Raw genomic sequence first — 20,067 nt, forward strand, 5'->3', positions numbered from 1 at the left:
TGGTTGGCAGGAAAATATTTATGAATAATTTTAAAGGTAACTTCCTTAATTTTGTTAACAAGTAGGTATGTGTTTGGCAACATCCCCCAAAAATTCCAACAGATATTATCAATAAATCCATTCCAATAAGGCATGACATAAGGTATAGATACAACATCCTGCTGAAACAAGGTTTGTATCGCTCTGTTGTTGATTGGACCAAAAGAGAAACAGATCTTTCCTACTGATGAGTCAACAGGGTCAATAGAAGGTAGGCTCTGAGGGTCAGGTCTTGACACGTTCCTGAATAATAAAGCAACACCTGGCATCTGAAACAATTGCAAAATCTTTAGGTGTTACATGGACCTTGTAAAGTGATAAGAATTCCTTATAACTGAGTAAAATACCCTCTGCATTTACCAGTTGGCTCACCAATAGGATATTATTTTTGAAGAAAGGAAAGGAAAGGAAGATATGATTTAAATGGACCACCCTTGGCTGGAAATTCATCACTCGTTCATCCCGCGATGATTGTGTTTTCAGCCACCGGTGGCTTGTGGGTGCTTTATATGCGCTACATTCAATTATGAGTGCATGTCTACTTATATTAAATATATTATTATTAATATATGCCTACTGTATGAAAAGCTAGCAAATTAATTAGCTAACTAATGTTAGCCTGACAAGCTGACATTTCTGAAGAAGGAAAATGTTTTATTTCTACAATTTCCAAAAGATAACCAAACAAAAACATATTTACTTTTTACGTAGTAGTACAATTTCTAACCTATTTGCGTTCGTTTTAACTTACACTTCTATGTTGACTTCTCCAATGATGTTGTTTAAGTTTTCGCGGACTTTTTAGCGGATGTACAATCGTCGCAAATTGAATTATGGGGAGTTTCAGGCCCGGGGGTGAACATAATTGTCCACTCGCAAAGCCGACTAAAAACGAAGCCTGAGGGGCTTACGTTGCAAACTTCCCTTGCTTGGCTAATCATTTGGACCACCCACCAAGATGGCGACGGGGATTCCCCCAAGGGCATAAGGAGAGGGTAAGTGAACGAGGGTGTGTTTTAAGTGTTTTGACCGTAAACCCAAGGTAATCTACTCACGTTCGCATATTGCCAATACATGGACCGTTTATTTCCGGGTTGCATCCGGTTTTTATGGATCAACATCACATTAGCACAATCACTCAGTGCGCACAGGGAGCAGCGACAACGTCATCACATTATCCTAAAACATGGCAGACATTTGGATGAATATAAAATGTCAAAGGTGCAATATGTAGAAATCGCTCTGCCATTTCCTGCTTGCAAAAATTCCAATAGTTTGCCTAATTTCAGTTTATGTGATAAAACATGCAGTTTATAGTATCATTTTACCATCTAAACTGCTGTGAAATATACTTTCAATAACCAACATTTATTGTATAGGTTTTTGAAGCTGGTATACAAAATCGAAAGTAAAAGATGCACAAATGAAACACAGGGAAGCATAGAAATAGCGCACATAGAACAGATCTAGCGCTTTTTAGACTTGCTTTTAACGAGTGACAGATCTATAACTTAAATTTCGATGTAAATTTGGTCAGGCCTCCAAAAACGTACATATACATTAAACTTAGACATCTTTACTAACTTTGGCTGTAGGTGGTGTCTTATTGGTTATTTGACTTGTTTATGTGGCCGTGTATGGAATTTGTCTTTCTGGGCCGGGCGTCAGTTAATCTGCAGTACCGAAGCAAAACTGTAGGAGCAGTCAAAACCGTGCTTTTAGACCGGAACCCTGGCCACTTGGGGTGAAAAGGTACATTTACCTGTTGGAAGTGTTGAACATATAAATTGCATTTCGGGTTATATTGGAGGGAAACGTTCTAAAACGGCGGTAAGCAACCGAATGTTTATTATTATAGGCCTATGCATGATTATTCTTGGTTGTATAATGTGGGTTTCGATAATTAAATTACAAACTCACGTCAGGTCCAGCGTTGATCAAATTGTGTGTAGTCGGATATGACAATCAGAGTAGCCCACTTTTAGTCCCTGTATTTATTCTGAAAAAGTCTGCACTTATTTTGTCATAAGGGTTAAAACAAAGCTGAAACTTCTTAATTGACCTAGGCGTCATTCAGTAAACCTTTACGATTTTCTTCTAGTTCTACCGTACCTTCAGTCTTTGTTTTACTGTAACCGTACCTTGTACCTTTTGTTTACACCTGATTTTACAGAGGGAATAAAACAATGTCACGTAGATCTTTTTATGTTTGTTCAAGAAAATGTAAAGTTTAACTATAAGGTTTGGTGTCTCGGGCTTGTACAATGTTCTAAGTTTAACTTGAAAAACTGGATATCTGTCAACTTATTTTGCAACAGTGCGCGACGCGAGCAGATAGTTATCTGTTTATAAACACAAATTATTACAATACAGTTCAGCAACCTTGTGTCAGAGCATTTCGTATTATTCTGTACGTAAATCCGAGTGCTACATTTAATATATGTTACATTTCATATGGTATTAATTAATTTGTGGATGTCCATCACCCATTTCGTATGACTAGTTACAAATTACATTTGTATTATATGTTATGAATTTGTTAACATACAATATGTTACGAATTTGCAAAACGTATATGTTATGAATTCTGGCTAGGTGGCTAGCTCGCTATCGTTATCTAGGCTAGGGATTAGGGTTATGGTTAAGTTTAGGAGTTAGGTTAAAGGGTAAAGGTAAGAGTTAGCTCAAAGAGTTAAAGTTAGGGGAAGGGTTAGCTAACATAAGGTTACGGTTAGTTGAAGGTGTAGCTAAAATGGTTAAGGTTAGGGGAAGTGTTAGCTAACATGCTAAGTAGTTCCAAAGTAGCTAAAAAGTAGTAAGTAGTTGAAAAGTTGCTAAAATTGTCAGTGATGAGATTCGAACTCGCAACCTTTAGGTTGCTAGACATTCACGTTATACCCATCCACCCTGACCAACTCCCCTCCTTTAGGTTTTGACTTAAGTAACCATCTGTCTTATGTAACCATTGCAAATGTAAAATATTACTAAATGGAGTGTCTCGGATTTCGTTCCAGAATAATACGAAATGCTTTGAGACCAGGTTGAGTTCACACACTCAACCTGCACTCTGCTGGTTTACACATGCCTTTTTTTTGTGGCAGAAACCATCCCATAATAGGTCTAAGGGGGTAGAATCAGTGGAAGCAACTAGTGTCAGTAAGCCTATATCACATCTGGCACAAGGTGTCTAGTACAGGGCTCCCGAGTGGCGCAGTGGTTTAAGGCACTGCATCTCAGTGCAAGAGGCATCCCTACATTCCCTGGTTCGAATCCAGGCTGTATCACATCCGGCCGTGATTGGTAGACCCATAGGGCGGCGCAAAATTAGCCCAGAGTTGCCCGGGGTAAGTGGTCATTGTAAATAATCATTTGTTCTTAACTGACTTGCCTAGTTAAAAAAAAAAATCAATTGAAAAAAGTAGTGCCTACTGCCTAACTCTGTATAGGGGTTTTCAGCAGTTAGCTTCGCCCACAGCTGGCTCTGTGTGAACTGCAGTTACGATGCTGTGTTTTAAAGTTTTTTTGAAATATATGGCCATATCTTTCATATCAGCAAGAAATAATTTTTCAAAGAAAAAATATGCCTGTTACTGTAGCAGAGTTGCACAGATCCATACGATGTGTGTGTGGTCATTTCCATGTAAAAGTTTATAGGAGCGTATCAAATTGTGTGTTAAATAAAAGCTATGAGTCTTTAAAAAAATATATTAAGCCATGTATACATTTTTCAACCATATTCCATTCAAAACATGTGGAATAAGCAAAGGCTTTGATTTATTGTCAGATGAAAAAGGGGTTTAGAAAATATCTACCAGAAAAAAGTCTTAAAGGTATTAGAAATACCCCTGCCAAGTTGTCAACACTTATTTAGTTCAGGATATTTTTTCTGCCTTCTGTAAGTTTAAGAAACATTGCCTTGTGTCTTGAAATTCCGTTACCAAAAACCCACATAACTTTAAGATATTCCTCATGAGGAGGGAGAATAATGAAAGTTCACAGAAGTAACAAGTAAAGGTAGACCTATCAACTAGTTATAGTGTTTTTACGGATATTAATTTTGATTAAGAATTATTACCAAATTGGTAACAGATTTGCAAAAAATCGGTAACGGAAGTTCTGCAATTTAATTGGCTACAATAGGAAATCAAAGTAGTCACAAACCACAATTGGCTCACTGGCTACTGTCCTCCTTTCCACTGATAACTGTTTTCTTTCTGTCGTCTGGACAAAGCAAGAGTAAAAAGTCTGGACAAATTAACCCTGGCTTTGATTTCAACGTCCACAGACGGCTGAACCGGCCTTCATTTGGCCCAAACATTAATCTCATACGCAGACACTTCCGGCTTAATTGGCCAACCAATCATCTCCCACAAATCCTTCCCCTTAACCCTCCCAGGACATTAGCACTCCACAAGCACAGAGCCATGCATTGCACTTGTGTGATTCGCTAAAATTAAGTGACGACAAATACTTTACTCAGTAGATTACTCCCATAGAATTCTATGGTCACTCCCACTAACACCAACTTTGAGTGGTTGATACCCCAGGCTTATATGCGCTGTGCGCAATAGCCTTGGGACGAGGTTAGCCAAGCATAGACGTCGATGATTGGTTCAGATTTGGTCCGGACGGAAGTTTGGACAGCAGAGCACAGTAGAGTACAGTAAATAAAAGTATAGTTCAGTAGAGTAGACTATAGTTCACTACAGTAGAGCATAGTAGTTAGTTATTAGGATCCCAACTAGTCACTGCACATGCAGCAGCTACTCTTCCTGGGGTCCACATACAGTGAGGGAAAAAAGTATTTGATCCCCTGCAGATTTTGTACGTTTGCCCACTGACAAAGAAATGATCAGTCTATAATTTTAATGGTAGGTTTATTTGAACAGTGAGAGAGAATAACAACAAAAAAATCCTGAAAAACGCATGTCAAAAATGTTATAAATTGATTTGCATTTCAATGAGGGAAATAAGTATTTCAAATCAATTTATAACATTTTTGACATGCGTGTTTCTGGATTTTTGTTGTTGTTATTCTGTCTCTCACTGTTCAAATAAACCTACCATTAAAATTATAGACTGATCATTTCTTTGTCAGTGGGCAAACGTACAAAATCAGCAGGGGATCAAATACTTTTTTCCCTCACTGTAAAACATACAAATGCATGACAAAGTACAGAACAGTTATAAACGAGAACAACATAAGATATTACATAACATTTTATATATAAAATAAGAGTTTTAAATTAGAAAGACACCAAGAGACAACAAAAATACAATTTACACACTATTCCAATATACATATACATAATCCTATTCCTTTATACAGTATAGTTAAATTAGAACTTTAGAAAGAGGATAGGCATTGTGATACAATCTTTTTAAAATCTTTTTTCCAAAGAGAAACTTGCTTTTTGCCTGACTAACCTTTGGTGGCAGAGCATTACATAACTGAGTGACGCATGAATTCTGTTTTTGTTTTGGTTACGGTGAAGAAACCCATAGTGGCGTGTCTGGTGGGGTATGTACAGTACCAGTCAAAAGTTTGGATGCACCTACCAATTCAAGGGTTTTTCTTTATTTTTACTATTTTCTACATTGTAGAATAATAGTGAAGACAAACTATGAAATAACACATGTAGTAACCAAAAAAGTGTTGAACAAATCAAAATATATTTTATATTCTTCAAAGTAGCCACCCTTTGCCTTGATGACAGCTTTGCACACTCTTGACATTCTCTCAAACAGCTTCACTTGGAATGCTTTTCCATCAGTCTTGAGAGTTCCCACATATGCTGAGCACTTGTTGGCTGCTTTTCCTTCACTCTGCGGTCCAACTCATCCCAAATCATCTCAATTCGCTTGAGGCCAGGTCATCTGATGCAGTACTCCATCACTCGCTTTCTTGATCAAATAGCCCTTACACAGCCTGGAGGTGTGTTGGGTCATTGTCCTGTTGAAAAACAAATGATAGTCCCACTAAGCCCAAACCAGATGGGATGGCGTATCGCTGCAGAATGCTGTGGTAGCCATGCTGGTTAAGTGTGCCTTGAATTCTAAATGCGTCACAGACCGTGTCACCAGCAAAGCACCATCACACCTCCTCCTCCATGCTTCACGGTGGGAACCACACATGCAGAGGTCATCCGTTCACCTACTCTGTGTCTCACAAAGACACGGCGGTTGGAACCAAAAATCTCACATTTGGACTCAGACGAAAGGACAGATTTCCACCAGTCTAATGTCCATTGCTCGTGTTTCTTGGCCCAAGCAAGTCTCTTCTTATTATTGGTATCCTTTAGTAGTGGTTTCTTTGCAGCAATTTGAGGCCTGATTCACACAGTCTCCTCCGAACAGTTGATGTTGAGATGTGTCTGTAACTTGAACTTAGCGAAGGCTGCAATTTATAAGTCTGGTAACTCTAATGAACTTATCCTCTGTAGCAGAGGTAACTCTGGGTCTTCCTATCCTGTGGCGTTCCTCATGAGAGCCAGTTTCATCATAGCGCTTGATGCGACTGCACTTGAAGAAACTTTCAAAGTTGTTGAAATTTTCCAGATTGACTGACATTCATATATTAAAGTAATGATGGACTGTTACTCTTTGCTTATTTGAGCTGTTCTTGCCATAATATGGACTTTGTCTTTTGCCAAATAGGTCTATCTTATATATATATATCCCGTCACAACACAACTGATTGGCTCAAACGTATTAAGGAAAGAAATTCCCCAAATTAACTTTTAACAAGGCACACCTGTTAATTGAAATGCATTCCAGGTGACTACCTCATGAAGCTGGTTGGGAGAATGCCAGGAGTGTGCAAAGGTGGCTCCTTTGAAGAATCTCAAATATAAAATATGTTTTGATTTGTTTAACACTTTTTTTTTTGGTTACTACATGATTCCATATGTGTTATTTCATAGATTTGATGTCTTCAGTATTATTCTACAATGTAGAAAATAGTACAAATAAAGAAAAAACTTTGAATGAGTAGGTGTACTTTTGACTGGTGCTGTATATCTGTTTTGAAGTGAATGCAAATAGATTTATACAAGTTGTTTGGCATTTTCAACACACATTTCTTAAAAAGACTAGAAGAGAAGTAGTACATTTCTCCTCAAACCACAACCATGAAAGACTATCATGCATGTTGTTGATGTTAGTTCTGTGTCAAACCTACCAAGTTGATGTACTGGGCCGTACGCAATACCCTCTGTAGCACCTTACGGTCAGATGCCGAGCAGTTGCCATACCAGGCGGTGATGCAAACCGGTCAGGATGCTCTCGATGGTGCAGCTGTATACATTTTTGAGGATATGGGGACCCATGCCAAATATTTTCAGTCTCTTAAGGGGAAAAGGTTTTGTTGTGCCCTCTTCACGACTGTTTTGGTGTGTTTGGACCATGATAGTTCGCTGGTGATGTGGACACCAAGGAACTTGAAGCTCTCAACCTGCTCCACTACATCCCCGTTGATGTTAATGGGGGCCTGTTCAGCCCAGCTTTTCCTGTAGTCCACGATCAGCTCCTTTGTCTTGCTCACATTGAGGGAGAGGTTGTTGTCCTGGCACCACACTGACAGTTCTATGACCTCCCTATAGGCTGTCTTATCGGTGATCAGGCCTACCACTGTTGTTTCGTCAACAAACTTAATGATGGTGTTGGAGTCGTTTGGCCACACAGTTGTGGGTGAACAGGGAATACAGGAGGGGACTAAGTGCACAACCCTGAGGGGCCCCAGTGTTGAGGATCAGCGTGGTGGACGTGTTGTTGCCTACCCTCACCACCTGGGGGTGGCCCGTCAGGAAGTTCAGGATCCAGTTGCAGAGGAAGGTGTTTAATCCCAGGGTCCTTAGCTTAGTGATGAGCTTCATGGGCACTATGGTGTTGAACGCTGAGCAGTAGTCAATGAACAGCATTCTCACATAGGTGTTCCTTTTGTCCAGGTGGGAAAGGGCAGTGTGGAGTGTGATTGAGGTTGCGTCATCTGTGGATCTGTTGGGGTGGTATGCGAATTGCAGTGGGTCTAGGGTATTGTCGGGGTAGGTTCCTTGTCAATCATTGGCTTATTGGTGAAATCAGCAGTCAGACAATATCATCTTTAAGTAAATCAATCAAACCTTTATTAATGCAATTGCAGACAGAAGTGACAATGGAAACACAGCACGTATGTTTCACAGTAAGTTCTGCACCCCACCTAAAAGCACAGCTGATTTTTATACGTCATCACTCCCTAGTGGTATGATCACCTACGTCAATGTATGTATACAGCAATATGTTGAGGTTACCTTATAAGGTAACCTAGTACAGTAGCTTCTCTGAATTCATTAGCATTGTCCACTGTCACACAAGATCAAAATGTCAATACCAGACAGTGGTTACTTCTCTTTATCAAGTTTCGGTCTGACTCCGACCTAGCCTGCAAGCACACTCTTGCAACAGCTAGGGCTTAACCACAAAGACTAATATATACAGTTGATGTCGGAAGTTTACATACACCTTAGCCACATTTCTTTTCACAATTCCTGACATTTAATCCTAGTAAAAATTCCCTGTCTTAGGTCAGTTAGGATCACCACTTTATTTTAAGAATGTGAAATGTCAGAATAATAGGAGAGTGATTTATTTCATCTTTTATTTCTTTCTTCACATTCCCAGTGGGTCAGAAGTTAGTATTTGGTAGCATTGCCTTTAAATTGTTTAACTTCCGTCAAACGTTTCGGGTAGCCTTCCACAAGCTTCCCACAATAAGTTGGGTGAATGTTGGCCCATTCCTCCTGACAGAGCTGGTATAACTGAGTCAGGTTTGTAGGCCTCCTTGCTTGCACACGCTTTTTCAGTTCTGCCCACAGATTTTCTATAGGATTGAGGGCTTTGTGATGGCCACTCCAATACCTTGACTTTGTTGTCCTTAAGCCATTTGCCACAACTTTGGAAGTATGCTTGGGGTCATTGTCCATTTGGAAGACCCATTTGCGACCAAGCTTTAACTTCCTGACTGATGTCTTTAGATGTTGCTTCAATTTATCCACATAATTTTCCTTTCTCATGAAGCCATCTATTTTGTGAAGTGCACCAGTCCCTCCTGTAGCAAAGCACCCCCACAACATGATGCTGCCACCCCCGTGCTTCAATGTTGGGATGGTGTTCTTCGGCTTGCAAGCCTCCTCCCCCTTTTTCCTCCAAACATAATGATGGTCATTATAGCCAAACAGTTCTATTTTAGTTTTACTTTTACCGAATTCCATTCTATTCTGTCTCTGTCTCCAGCCGCCATGGAGAGCGGTGGCATGGGAAACGCGTGCGACTACAGCCACAACGTCACCTTCTTCTACGATTACGTAGGTAAGGAGATCAGCAGAGACTGGAGTGTCAGGGACTGTGTGGTAGTGGTCCTGGGCCTGACCATCTGCCTCATTATGATCCTGTCCAACATATTGGTGATGGCGGCCATCTTGATCAACCGACGCTTCCACTTCCCCATCTACTTCCTGCTAGCCAACATGGCCGCTGCGGACCTGTTCGCCGGCTTGGCCTACACCAACCTCGTGCTCAACACAGGACCCTGGACCATCAGGTAGGGCGGACAGTAGTCTAGAGAGGCCGGGTCAGTAACCGGAGGGTCACTGGTTTGAATCAGTATCCTAGATACCTGCCGTTGTGCCCTTAAGCAAATTTAACCATCAACTGCTCTACGGGCACTACACTGTGGCTGACCCTGACTTCCAACTTCTCAGTAGGTGTTTGTAATGTATGTGTGTGTCTCGAGTGGGTTTGGATAAAAGACATACTAATCTCAGTGTCTCTGTGGCAGTTGACAACAGAGGAATCTTCTTCTTCTTCAGGCTGTCCAAGCAGCAATGGTTCATTAGGAATGCTCTGGTGGACATGAGCCTGACGGCGTCTGTGGCCAACCTGCTGGCGGTGGCGGTGGAGCGTCACCAGACCATAATTACCATGCAGGTAAAAAGACTAACGACTCTAACAGACTCTAAAGCCTTTTCCTTTGGCTTTAAATTAGTCTGGCTGTTCTTTTAGTATCTTATGACGTGTTTGTACTCGTTTTTCTCATTCTATTTGTATTATTTTTATCATGTACATTGATTTGCGGTCTCTGGATGTACTGTGTTATACGTTTATTTTTATTATGATTATGCAGCTGCACAGCAAGATGACCAACCGGCGTGTGGTGCTGCTGATCGTGTGTATCTGGGCAGTGTCTATCATCATGGGGCTGGTCCCTTCCATGGGGTGGAACTGTGAGTGCCAGCTTAGCGACTGCTCAATCATCGCCCCGCTCTACAGCCGCAGGTAACCAGCTAGGTCTAGGATCAGGTCCCCCTTGTCCTTATAATGTTATTTAAAGGGCAAAGGTGATCCTAAATCAGCAGTCCTACTCTGAGATGCTTGATCCATACGACCCCTGGTCGAGAGTGAGCTGGCAAATGGACTGGAGGGTTGTTGGCGTCCAAGTATCTTAGATGCCATCTCCTGCCGTTGTGCCCTATCCTAGATCAAGGCATTAATCTAGCCTAAATCTGCTCCAAGGGTGCTTCTGCAGTGTGGCTGGCTGACCTTGGCTTTCAATGTGTGTGTGTGTCTCAGGATGTTGGGTTTAAAGCGAAAGACAAATTGTCATGATCTACAAAGAAAAAGGACAAAGTCTTTTCTTCTCCAGGTATATGATCTTCTGGGCGTCTCTCAACCTGCTCACCTTTTTTGTCATGGTGGCTGTGTACGCGCGCATCTATGTCTACGTGAGACGTAAGGCTAAACGGATGTCTCAGCACAGCTCCCACCATCTGAGGCACAACGAGACTGTCTTTAACCTCATGAAGACTATCTCTATTGTACTGGGTGAGTGGGATCTGGAACTGGCCTGGAACGTACACTTCCAAGAGGATGTGACGCTAATGAAACTAATACTGTTCAACGATCGTGCCATTTTATTTGACTGTTTTCTATTCTCAAATCATTTCCATTCCATGCACATCCTTACTTACATCTTACTCATTGCTAAAAGGTACCTAACCTTTTTCCAGATCTATGCAACTCTCTAAAACATACATACTATTGTAAGGTTATGGGGAACATAATCGTTTGTTTTAATTGACAAGTGAATGGCATGGGTATGGCATATCCTCTCATGTTTTCCTCCTTTCCTTCCTTCCCTCCTCTCCCTAGGTGTGTTTGTCATCTGTTGGACGCCGGGCCTGATGACTCTGTTGCTAGATGGGATCATGGGTAAAGACAGCCATGCCTTGACCTATGAGAAGTACTGTCTGATCCTGGCTGAGTGTAACTCCCTGGTTAACCCTATTATCTACTCCTTCCGGGACGAGGAGATGAGAAGGACCTTTAAGTGTATCCTGTGCTGCCTGTGTAGGAGGAGCTCTGACCATCAGGGGGAGCAGTCCCCTGTGGAGTTCACCACACTGCAACCAGAGGTAGGTTAACCACAGAAAGATTACAGGTCAGCTCTTTCAACAAAAATAATCCTGTGATTCCTGGCATCCTATCTCCTTACCACCTCCTCAACTGTATTGTAGGACTAGGTCCAAGGTCCCCTCTCTTTGGACCTTCTTGTCCAATGGGTTTTGAGAACGAGGCGAGAGGGTGCAAAGAATCAAGTAAAGATTGAGATAGAACCACATTACGATGCTATAGGCTTTTTATACGGTGTATGGGTTCTAATCATGCTTTTTGTTGTTCTCCAACATCTAAAAATTTGCTTTTACTTCACAACGATTTACCATTCTGGCTCACATGTCACGTTTCCTCTTTTGTTTTTGTCCTTCAGTGTGTTTCACCTAGATTTTAATTTCTTACAATAATTGAGAAGCTGGTACTGGCAAGGGATGACCAATAATCTTTTTCTTTACCCCAAACTGCTCTGGCTTGAACTTTGACTGACTGACACATATTCCAACTACTTATTCCAATGGAGTATTTGTTGGGAATATCTGTTTAGTTGGTGGATGTGGTGCTATGCTTGTAACCGCTCTCTCTGCTTGGTGCTCTTCTGCAACTTTTTTTCCACAATCAAAATTTGAATACTTTTCCTGAGGGAGAACAAACTTTAGACCGAGAGACTACATACAGCAAAACCATTGTGTAATATGTTTTCCAGAATGCGTTGGTTTGGATTTTTTAAGAGGCTCCGTTGTGACAAAATAGATTTGTCTGCCATCATTACATGATTTCTGAAAGAAAACACAAATTTGAGAGCTTTGTATTCCAAATGTATTTAAACGGTGACTCTATAATTTCCTGCCTTATCTCGTGCCTCTTCATCTTTCACCTTTGCTTCTCCCTTTAGACTTTAACCTAACACTTGTGACTCACAGCGTGCTGCTATCTTTGTGAACAATTACTATTTATGATATTGAGCAATATTGCGTGTCTGCCACTACGCAGAGATACAGTGCCTTCAGAAAGTATCAACAACAACAAATATGTACAGGATATATCTATATAAATTATTCATAGCCCTCGACTTATTTCACATTTTGTTGTTAGTCTGAATTCAAAATGTATTAAATGTTTTTTTCTCACCCGTCTACACATAATACCCCATAATGACAAAGTGAAAACATTTTTGTAGAAATTTTAGCAAATGTATTGAAAATAAAATACATAAATATTCAATTTACATACAGTACCAGTCAAAAGTTTTGGACACACCTACTCATTCCAGAGTTTTTCATTTTTACTATTTTCTACATTGTAGAATAATAGTGAAGACATCAAAACTATGAAATAACACATATGGAATCATGTAGTAACCAAAAGTGTTAAATAAATCATAATCTATTTTATATTTGAAGAATCTCAAAGTAGGCACACTGTGGCCCAGACTTGAATCCCATTAAATCTGTGTAAAGACTTCAGAATTGCTGTTCACTGTCGCTCCACATCAACACTGAAGAAAAATATAAATGCAACATGTAAAGCTGAAATAAAAGATCCCAGAAATGTTCTATACTAACAAAAAGCTTTTCTCTCCGATGTTTTGCACACATTTTGTTTACATCCCTGTTAGTGAGCATTTCTCCTTCTCACGAAGATAATTCATCCACCTGACAGGTGTGGCATACCAATAAGCTAATTAAATAGCATGATCATTACACAGGTGCACCTTGTGCTGGGGGTAATAAAAGGCCACTCTAAAATGTGCAGTTTTGTCACACCACACAATGCCACAGATGTCTAAAGTTTTGAGGGAGCTTGCAATTGGCATGATGGCGGCAGGAATGTCCACCAGAGCTGTTGCCAGATAATTGTTTTTTTCTCTACCATAAGCCGCCTCCATCATTTTAGAGAATTTGGCAGTACGTTCAACCGGCCTCACAACCACAGACTCCATGTATGGTTTGCTGATGTCAAAGCTGTGAAAAGAGTGCCGTTGGTGGCGGTGGGTTATGGTATAGACAGGCATAAGATACGGACAACAAACACAATCGTATTTTATTGATGGAAATTTTAATGAACAGAGATACCGTGATGAGATCCTGAGGCCAATTTTCGTGCCATTCATCCGCCGCCATCATCAGCATGATAATGCACAGCCCCATGTCGCAAGGATCTGTACACAATTTCTGGAATCTGAAAACATCCCAGTTCTTCCATGGCCTGCATACTCAGACATGTCACCCATTGAGCACGTTTGGGATGTTCTGGATCGATGTGTACAACAGCATGTTCCAGTTCCCGCCAATATCCAGCAACTTCACACAGCCATTGAAGAGAAGTGGGACAACATTCCACAGGCCACAATCAACAACCTGATCAACTCTATGCGAAGGAGATGTCACGCTGCATGAGGCAAATGGTGGTCACACCAGAATCTGACTGGTTTTCTGACCCACGGCCCCTACTTTTTTTTGCATATCTGTATTTCCTGTAATGTGAAATCCATAGATTAGGGCCTAATGAATTTCACAGATTTCCTTATATGACCTGTAACTCAGTAAAATCGTTGCATGTTGCGTCTATTTTTGTTCAGTAACTTAAGAGCTTGAGAGAATTTGCAAGGAAGAATGGTAGAAAATCCCCAAATCCAGATGTGCGAAGCTGATAGACGTACCCAAGTCAACTCAAAGCTGCAATTGGTGGTTCTACAAAGTTTTGACTTGGGGGTGTGAATACTTATGTAAATGTGATTTCACTTTCAATACATTTGCTACAATTTCAAAAAAATTAAGAGCACGTAAATGGAACAGAATTCCCTTTTTTAATGCATATTCTGATCTTGAACTTAAGCATTAGAATAGTGTGCTATTCGTTTGGGTGGAGATCAAATAAATTAAGGTGTGGTCGGTGTTGCGTCTACAGATACGCCATATTCTGACCTTGACTTAATTCCACCATTTTTACTCGTGAGGAAACTATGAATAAAGTGGAAAAAGCATCTACCTAATTTTTTGATAGAAATAACACCATTCTCCGTAATTTACAACTTGATAAGAGCTAGGTAAATGAGTATTCCGCTTTGGATAAGAGAATTTAAAAAAATACTTGTTTTAGATATTTTACCTTATCGCAGGAGATGTGAAACCAGTCCACAGTACCACAGTAAGTTGATGAAATACTGTGCCATTATGCAGCATTTAAATGGCCTTTTAAGTTGCAGAGATACTCTCAAATGTCATGATTATAGACTATCAACTTTTGCTTTCCTATTTGTATCATAAGTATTAACCACTAGCCATAGGCCTAATAACACATTCAACTGCCAGTTTACTGTTAGTTCCCTTCAGGTGGTCTAGCCTATATTATCATTCCGTTTAATTACATTGGTGATATCAAAATACTGATACTCTCAATTGGTGCAGAAACATAAAGGAAAGGGGGATACCTAGTCAGTTGTACAACTGAATACATTCAACTGAAATGTGTCTCCCGCATTTAACCCAACCCTTCTGAATCAGAGGTGCGTGGGGCTGCCTTAATCGGACAAAATTCGAAATAGATTAGTACACCGTATTTTAAAAGGATTATTGAATAAACTCACTGAGAAATGTTGGCTCGCAAGTGGAAGGGTTTTTAGCGGTTGAATTATTTATTCAGCGCGCGCAAGGGAACCACACCTGCAAAGTCCGGAACGCACCTTCATACGGTAAGTCTGAAAACCAACTACTGAGAAGTGAAAATGAAAGGCGTGCGTAAGAAAGGCCTAATTTCTTAAGTCAGAATCGGGCCCTTCGTCATTATGGGTTATTGTGTGTACTGTAGATAGGTGAAACAAAATATTGAATTCAGGCTGTAACACAACAAAATGTGGAGTAAGTCAAGGGGTATGAATACTTTCTGAACGCAAAGAGGTTACTATTGTTCAACAGTAAAGACGATACTGTGTGTCTGCTCCCCACAGGTAGAAAATGGTTGTGAAGTAAAATCAGAGGAGAAAGCCAACTTTACTGCCCTCCAGCTGATAAAGACAGAGTGGTGACAAGCCTCTTCACCCTGACAGCTGGATTCAAATCATATTGACACCATGGACATTAAGATCTACAGCCACTCATGAATGTAGACCTCTATTCAAATCTGTCACTGAAGCGTTACAAATTGCGCCATAGAAATGTAAAGGCGATTTCCGATTGACATATGCAGCGTTTACTGTGAATGCGTCTCTGCTAATGCGGGAACATTGCGTTTAAATTTAAATCACTGTTACGCAGAACTTCCGTGACACAGATTGAATAAAGCCGTTAGTGGGGTTGAAACAGGACGACAATGTACAAGCACTGGACAATATTGTTTATGACGCCATACGGTCATGTGTACATTTTGGGATGCTTGTTTGTACGTGTACAGTATGTTTTGTTTATCTAGATGCGTTACACTAATACTGGGAAATTCAGAAACTTCCAAACTGTCTAGGGAAAGACTACCTCTATGTGCCACAGTTAAATTATGTGATACATTATAAAACGAGCCATGAGATGCTTTAAAAATACCAGCAGGGGATATAGGGAAGCCTGGAATTTAAGCTGACTATCACCCTGTCACTATTTACTGGAAATGAAACTATAGTGAACCTGCGTGACATTCGATCATGCATGCACATTTTGCGTACGGGTGGTCCTATGAATCGAACCCACAACCCTGGCATTGCAAGCGCCATGCTCTACGTTTACCAACTTAGCTACAGAGGCGGGTTTCACTTATGAAAAACTGAGTTTAAATGTATTTGGCTAAGGTGTATGTAAACTTCTGACTTCAACTATATGTAAAACACCATCAAATGGTGTCGTTATTTGATTTGTTTAAATGTCACAAGAGCGAGCATAGATGTAATGACTAATCATAAAAATAAAAACCAACCCCAAATAATGAAAAGCACAATTATTTTATTCATTTTTTTCTTCTAATAAGGAACACTACAACTTGTCATTCTTTTTACTCGTTCTAGAACAATTCTAAAGTTGAGGTATAAAATGAGTTCGTACAGACTCACAGGTCTTGAAACAGTGGGGTTTTATATACAAGAGACAGAGGTAGAGACGAGAGGGGGTATTTAAAATACAGGGGGACGAAGAAGAGGGAGTAATATACAAAGATACTAACAAAAAAGTGACACATTAAAAGGGTTTAATGTATAGTTTGATTTGGTGCTGTGGAATTGTACGGTCGCAGATAGAATATTCTGTGGTAGAATCCTACAGTAGGTGACTCAGTATTGGCTCAACCTGTATAGGAGTAGCTACATTTTTACGTTTAACTGTATCGTTACTATAAAATACTGGGCGAACACAAAATATTTTAAAAATGGGGTCAATCCAGACAAAATGGCCGAAGTTAAATGGATAAGGGAAATCCAGGGATTTCTAAAAATGTGAGACGTTTTTTCCCCCCCAGTTGAGGTAAGGGCTGATTAAATGCATTCACGGTATATGCTAGCAAGATGGCCAACAATGGCTCTGGCATTAATTCAGCGGTTATTGCTAAAATGCGGTTTCACAAAAGTGCCAATTGGAATTCATACAGCACCAAACAAAACTACAATACCCATAACCCCCACACTGCAACCCCAATTAACAAAAATACCAAATTAAAATACGCAAATAATCATAAAAAAACGAACAAATTAACTTGACCCCAACCTCAGGAGAACATTAAAAGACCAAACAATCAGGCAACTCACCCAAAAATAAAGCAGAGGGTTTATAAAAAGAGAGACGAACATTCCACAATCTGTACAGTGACATCCATTTACGACGGGTAGAAAAAGACAAGACTAATTTGGTGTAGTAGTGGTAGCATTATTTGTAAGATATAAGCCATATGAAATGTTTATAATAACAGTAAACAAGGACACTAATTTGGGTAATACAATATAAGAGTTCTCTGTAACGATGTCTGTATATCTGTTTAATATATAGTTTGTCCTTTATCAAAATGCCCGGTACTCTTAACAGTTGATGTATGATTGTAAATAAACATTTTAAGCTGAATAAAAATAAAAGGAAATGAAATCAGAGAAACTGAAGACTACCTTGTTTATCGTAATAAAACCAGTGGTGCCTTTTTGGTAACAGTTATTAACAGAGGTAAGCCCTTGCTGATTGGCCAAATCATAGAGCTAACCAATAGGATCCATTTTTACCAGCAGATTCTGAGATGGAGTAAAGGGAGAAAGCAACATGCCTTCCCATGGAACAGGTGCTCTCTACGGCAACGATGCTCTGTCATCTCCACAGCAACAATACAATCAATTCTTTAGCACTGGTGTGACAGACATAACAGCCCCCCCCCCATATAACCCCAAACTTAAATGACATGAGGCCAGACATCATAGAAAGACAAGTACAAATACAATTCCCTCTACCCCAAAACTGAAAACTTTTTATTCACCAACTTTGTGTGAAATATAATCATCATAATTACATTATTGATAACTGGTATTTTTGGTACGATGCAAAGTTGTAGTGTGGCCTGTGAGCAAAACAGATTATTATGAGTAGATGAGAGTTTAAGCCCTGTCTGGACCTGGGACTTCCACCTGAGTCCTGTTCAGTAGGGCGCAACCCAAAACACGCATTCCTATTAGATAAGTTCAGGTAGTAGCATCTACCCGTATCACTCGGTTTTAAAATGTTTTCGCCCTACTGAACAATACCCTGCTAGTGGGGAGGCCACAGTTATTTAATACACCGAAAACGAACTGATAAATAAAATGTAAGGGCTGAATGTACTCCATAACCTTTGACTTCGGTGAACGCCCCAGAAAAGTTCTGATCCAGAGACCGTTTGGTGGAGTATAAACCCAGGGTCCTATTCATTAGTGTACACCAAAAGTGAAACGTTTTGCACCGTAGCAAAAATGTTTAGCAATGGCAAAAAAAATAAAAAAAGCATTTGTTGGACAAATTCAGGTAATCCCTCTCCCTGTTTCAGCCAGTTTCGTTCCTAATGAATACGGCCCAGCATTACCCCGTAAGGCTGGGCTTTATTCATTAAGCCATCCCGATTGAAACATCTAAGAACTCTGTACATACAGCATAACGCATTACTTCTTTTTGGTCTGTGTCTTTGAGAAAACAAAAGTGAAGAAGCTAAATAACTTGAATATTTAAATGAGAACCATCACTGAACACCTAAAAAGCCTACATGCATTGGAAGACGGTCACAAATATTTTTTTTTTAAACATTTTCATGTCACATTTTGTCCCCCCAATGACATAGCCATCTCTCTGCCCCAACATTTATTTCATTCCACCCATTTCACCGTCCCAACACCACATTTAAGTTCTATAAACAAACTTTGTTTATTTGGTGGCTGGTGCATTTCTTTGTGAAACAACAGAAAGAAAAAGGCTACAATCAACTAAAAGTAGTTGACAGAGGAAAGTAACGCCTACAAAAGAGAGTATAGCTTTTGATGACTAACCGAAGGGGGACGCAATAGAAACGACCTCTGGAGGACTTAGAGGATCGCTCATTTCCCCACTCCATCTTCAGTCCTGCCCTCAACTCCCCAGAACTACTGTCACCAGGTAGACGCAACCGTAAAAAGGTGCAAATGTTTGTGCTTGACAGATGTGTCCACGTTCCATACGCGGGGTTGTAAAAGTGGGTGGTGTGTGCATATCTGACCTATAAAGCACTCACTCAATACTAAAAGATGGGAGAAACAACAGCGGTGTCTTTGTTACTAGTTGGTTCTCAGAGGAACAGAAGGGGGGGTGAAAACTATCAGGTTGGGGGAAGGAGAGAGGACATCACTTTGGTACAAGCAAGGTGAGCAGAGCTCGTCTTGTGATCCGTATCGCCACAGTGCCTGGCGTTAGTGTGTGACCACTATCACACGCTTCAACACCAGAACCTCACAAGGTATAGGTAATGGACAGGCTGTGAACACTGTGTGGAGTTGACATGAGCATTTACACAGGTAATGTACAGACATCATCAGTGATCATCACCTGCCCTACACAGCCAGGTTGGGTTAGTAGTTCCCCAAAGGTTCTGGAGGCGGCGAGGGGTTATGATGTCATGATCAGGCGCCAGTCAGTCTCCTCAAATTCAAAATGAAGACAAAAGCGAGCCTCCAGAATTTCTGTAGTGTGGAAGGTAAATGTCTTCTGTTCACTTGTCCATCTTAACAGTCAACAGAAGTGTGTGTGTGTGTGTGTGTGTGTGTACACACAGCGCCTGGCATGAATTGCCCAGTTCGGACCGGTAGTGGAGAGGTAGGCAGGAAGGAGGATGGGGGGGGTAAGTGGGTAGTCCGAGCATATCCCAAAAGAAAGAGGTCTCTGGGGTGGAGGAAGAGGAGGAAGGGGGGGGGGGTCTCAGTTGGAGGTGTCAGAGTGGGCGCTGCCAGGGGGGCCTGGTGGAGAAGTGACACAGGAGGGGTGGGTGTTGTCCTGCCAACTGTTGCTAGTCTAGAAGGCAAGAACCAGGAGAGAAAAACAAAGATGTCAATTTGGGCAGCTAGTTTTGTTCCGACTTTTTAATATAGGCGTGTTGTGACCCCGGTAAAATCCACGTGTAAAATGCTCCAAATACATTTGCCTGGACTACAAA

The 20,067-nt window shown here is 40.6% G+C and overlaps 2 protein-coding genes across 9 annotated transcripts in view; one reads left to right on the forward strand and one right to left on the reverse strand.

Moving 5' to 3' along the window:
* The first annotated feature begins 877 nt into the window (after positions 1-877).
* Positions 878-17,525, forward strand: lpar2a (lysophosphatidic acid receptor 2a). 3 transcript variants are annotated; one of them, XM_014192701.2, is made up of 7 exons: positions 878-1,034; positions 9,310-9,616; positions 9,885-10,002; positions 10,199-10,350; positions 10,718-10,896; positions 11,224-11,486; positions 15,413-17,525. In XM_014192701.2, the coding sequence occupies exons 2-7, from the start codon at positions 9,315-9,317 to the stop codon at positions 15,488-15,490; spliced, it is 1,092 nt and encodes a 363-aa protein (XP_014048176.1). In that variant the 5' UTR covers positions 878-1,034; positions 9,310-9,314; the 3' UTR covers positions 15,491-17,525. The 3 variants fall into 3 exon arrangements, with proteins under 3 accessions (XP_014048176.1, XP_014048175.1, XP_014048177.1); XM_014192700.2 differs by lacking the exon at positions 878-1,034 and adding an exon at positions 1,562-1,869; XM_014192702.2 differs by lacking the exon at positions 878-1,034 and adding an exon at positions 1,772-1,791.
* The window catches only part of pbx4 (pre-B-cell leukemia transcription factor 4), a 44,660-nt gene continuing 40,964 nt past the window's right edge, over positions 16,372-20,067 (reverse strand). For all 6 annotated transcript variants that reach the window (XM_045714945.1, XM_045714946.1, XM_045714944.1 and 3 more), the window contains one exon: positions 16,372-19,925. In XM_045714945.1, coding sequence (XP_045570901.1) covers positions 19,833-19,925 — 93 coding nt within the window. In that variant the 3' untranslated portion in view covers positions 16,372-19,832. The remainder of the gene's footprint in view (positions 19,926-20,067) is intronic.

This window comes from Salmo salar, chromosome ssa03, assembly GCF_905237065.1.
Source record: "Salmo salar chromosome ssa03, Ssal_v3.1, whole genome shotgun sequence".
Taxonomy (NCBI): Eukaryota; Metazoa; Chordata; class Actinopteri; order Salmoniformes; family Salmonidae; genus Salmo; species Salmo salar.

Excerpts from the sequence above, each read along its gene's own strand:
- lpar2a (XM_014192701.2), top strand. The coding sequence starts at position 9,315 with ATGGAGAGCGGTGGCATGGGAAACGCGTGCGACTACAGCCACAACGTC. Across the intron at positions 9,617-9,884 it reads ACAGGACCCTGGACCATCAG|GCTGTCCAAGCAGCAATGGT; the intron begins GTAGGGCGGACA and ends CTTCTTCTTCAG. Across the intron at positions 10,351-10,717 it reads GCCCCGCTCTACAGCCGCAG|GTATATGATCTTCTGGGCGT; the intron begins GTAACCAGCTAG and ends TTTCTTCTCCAG.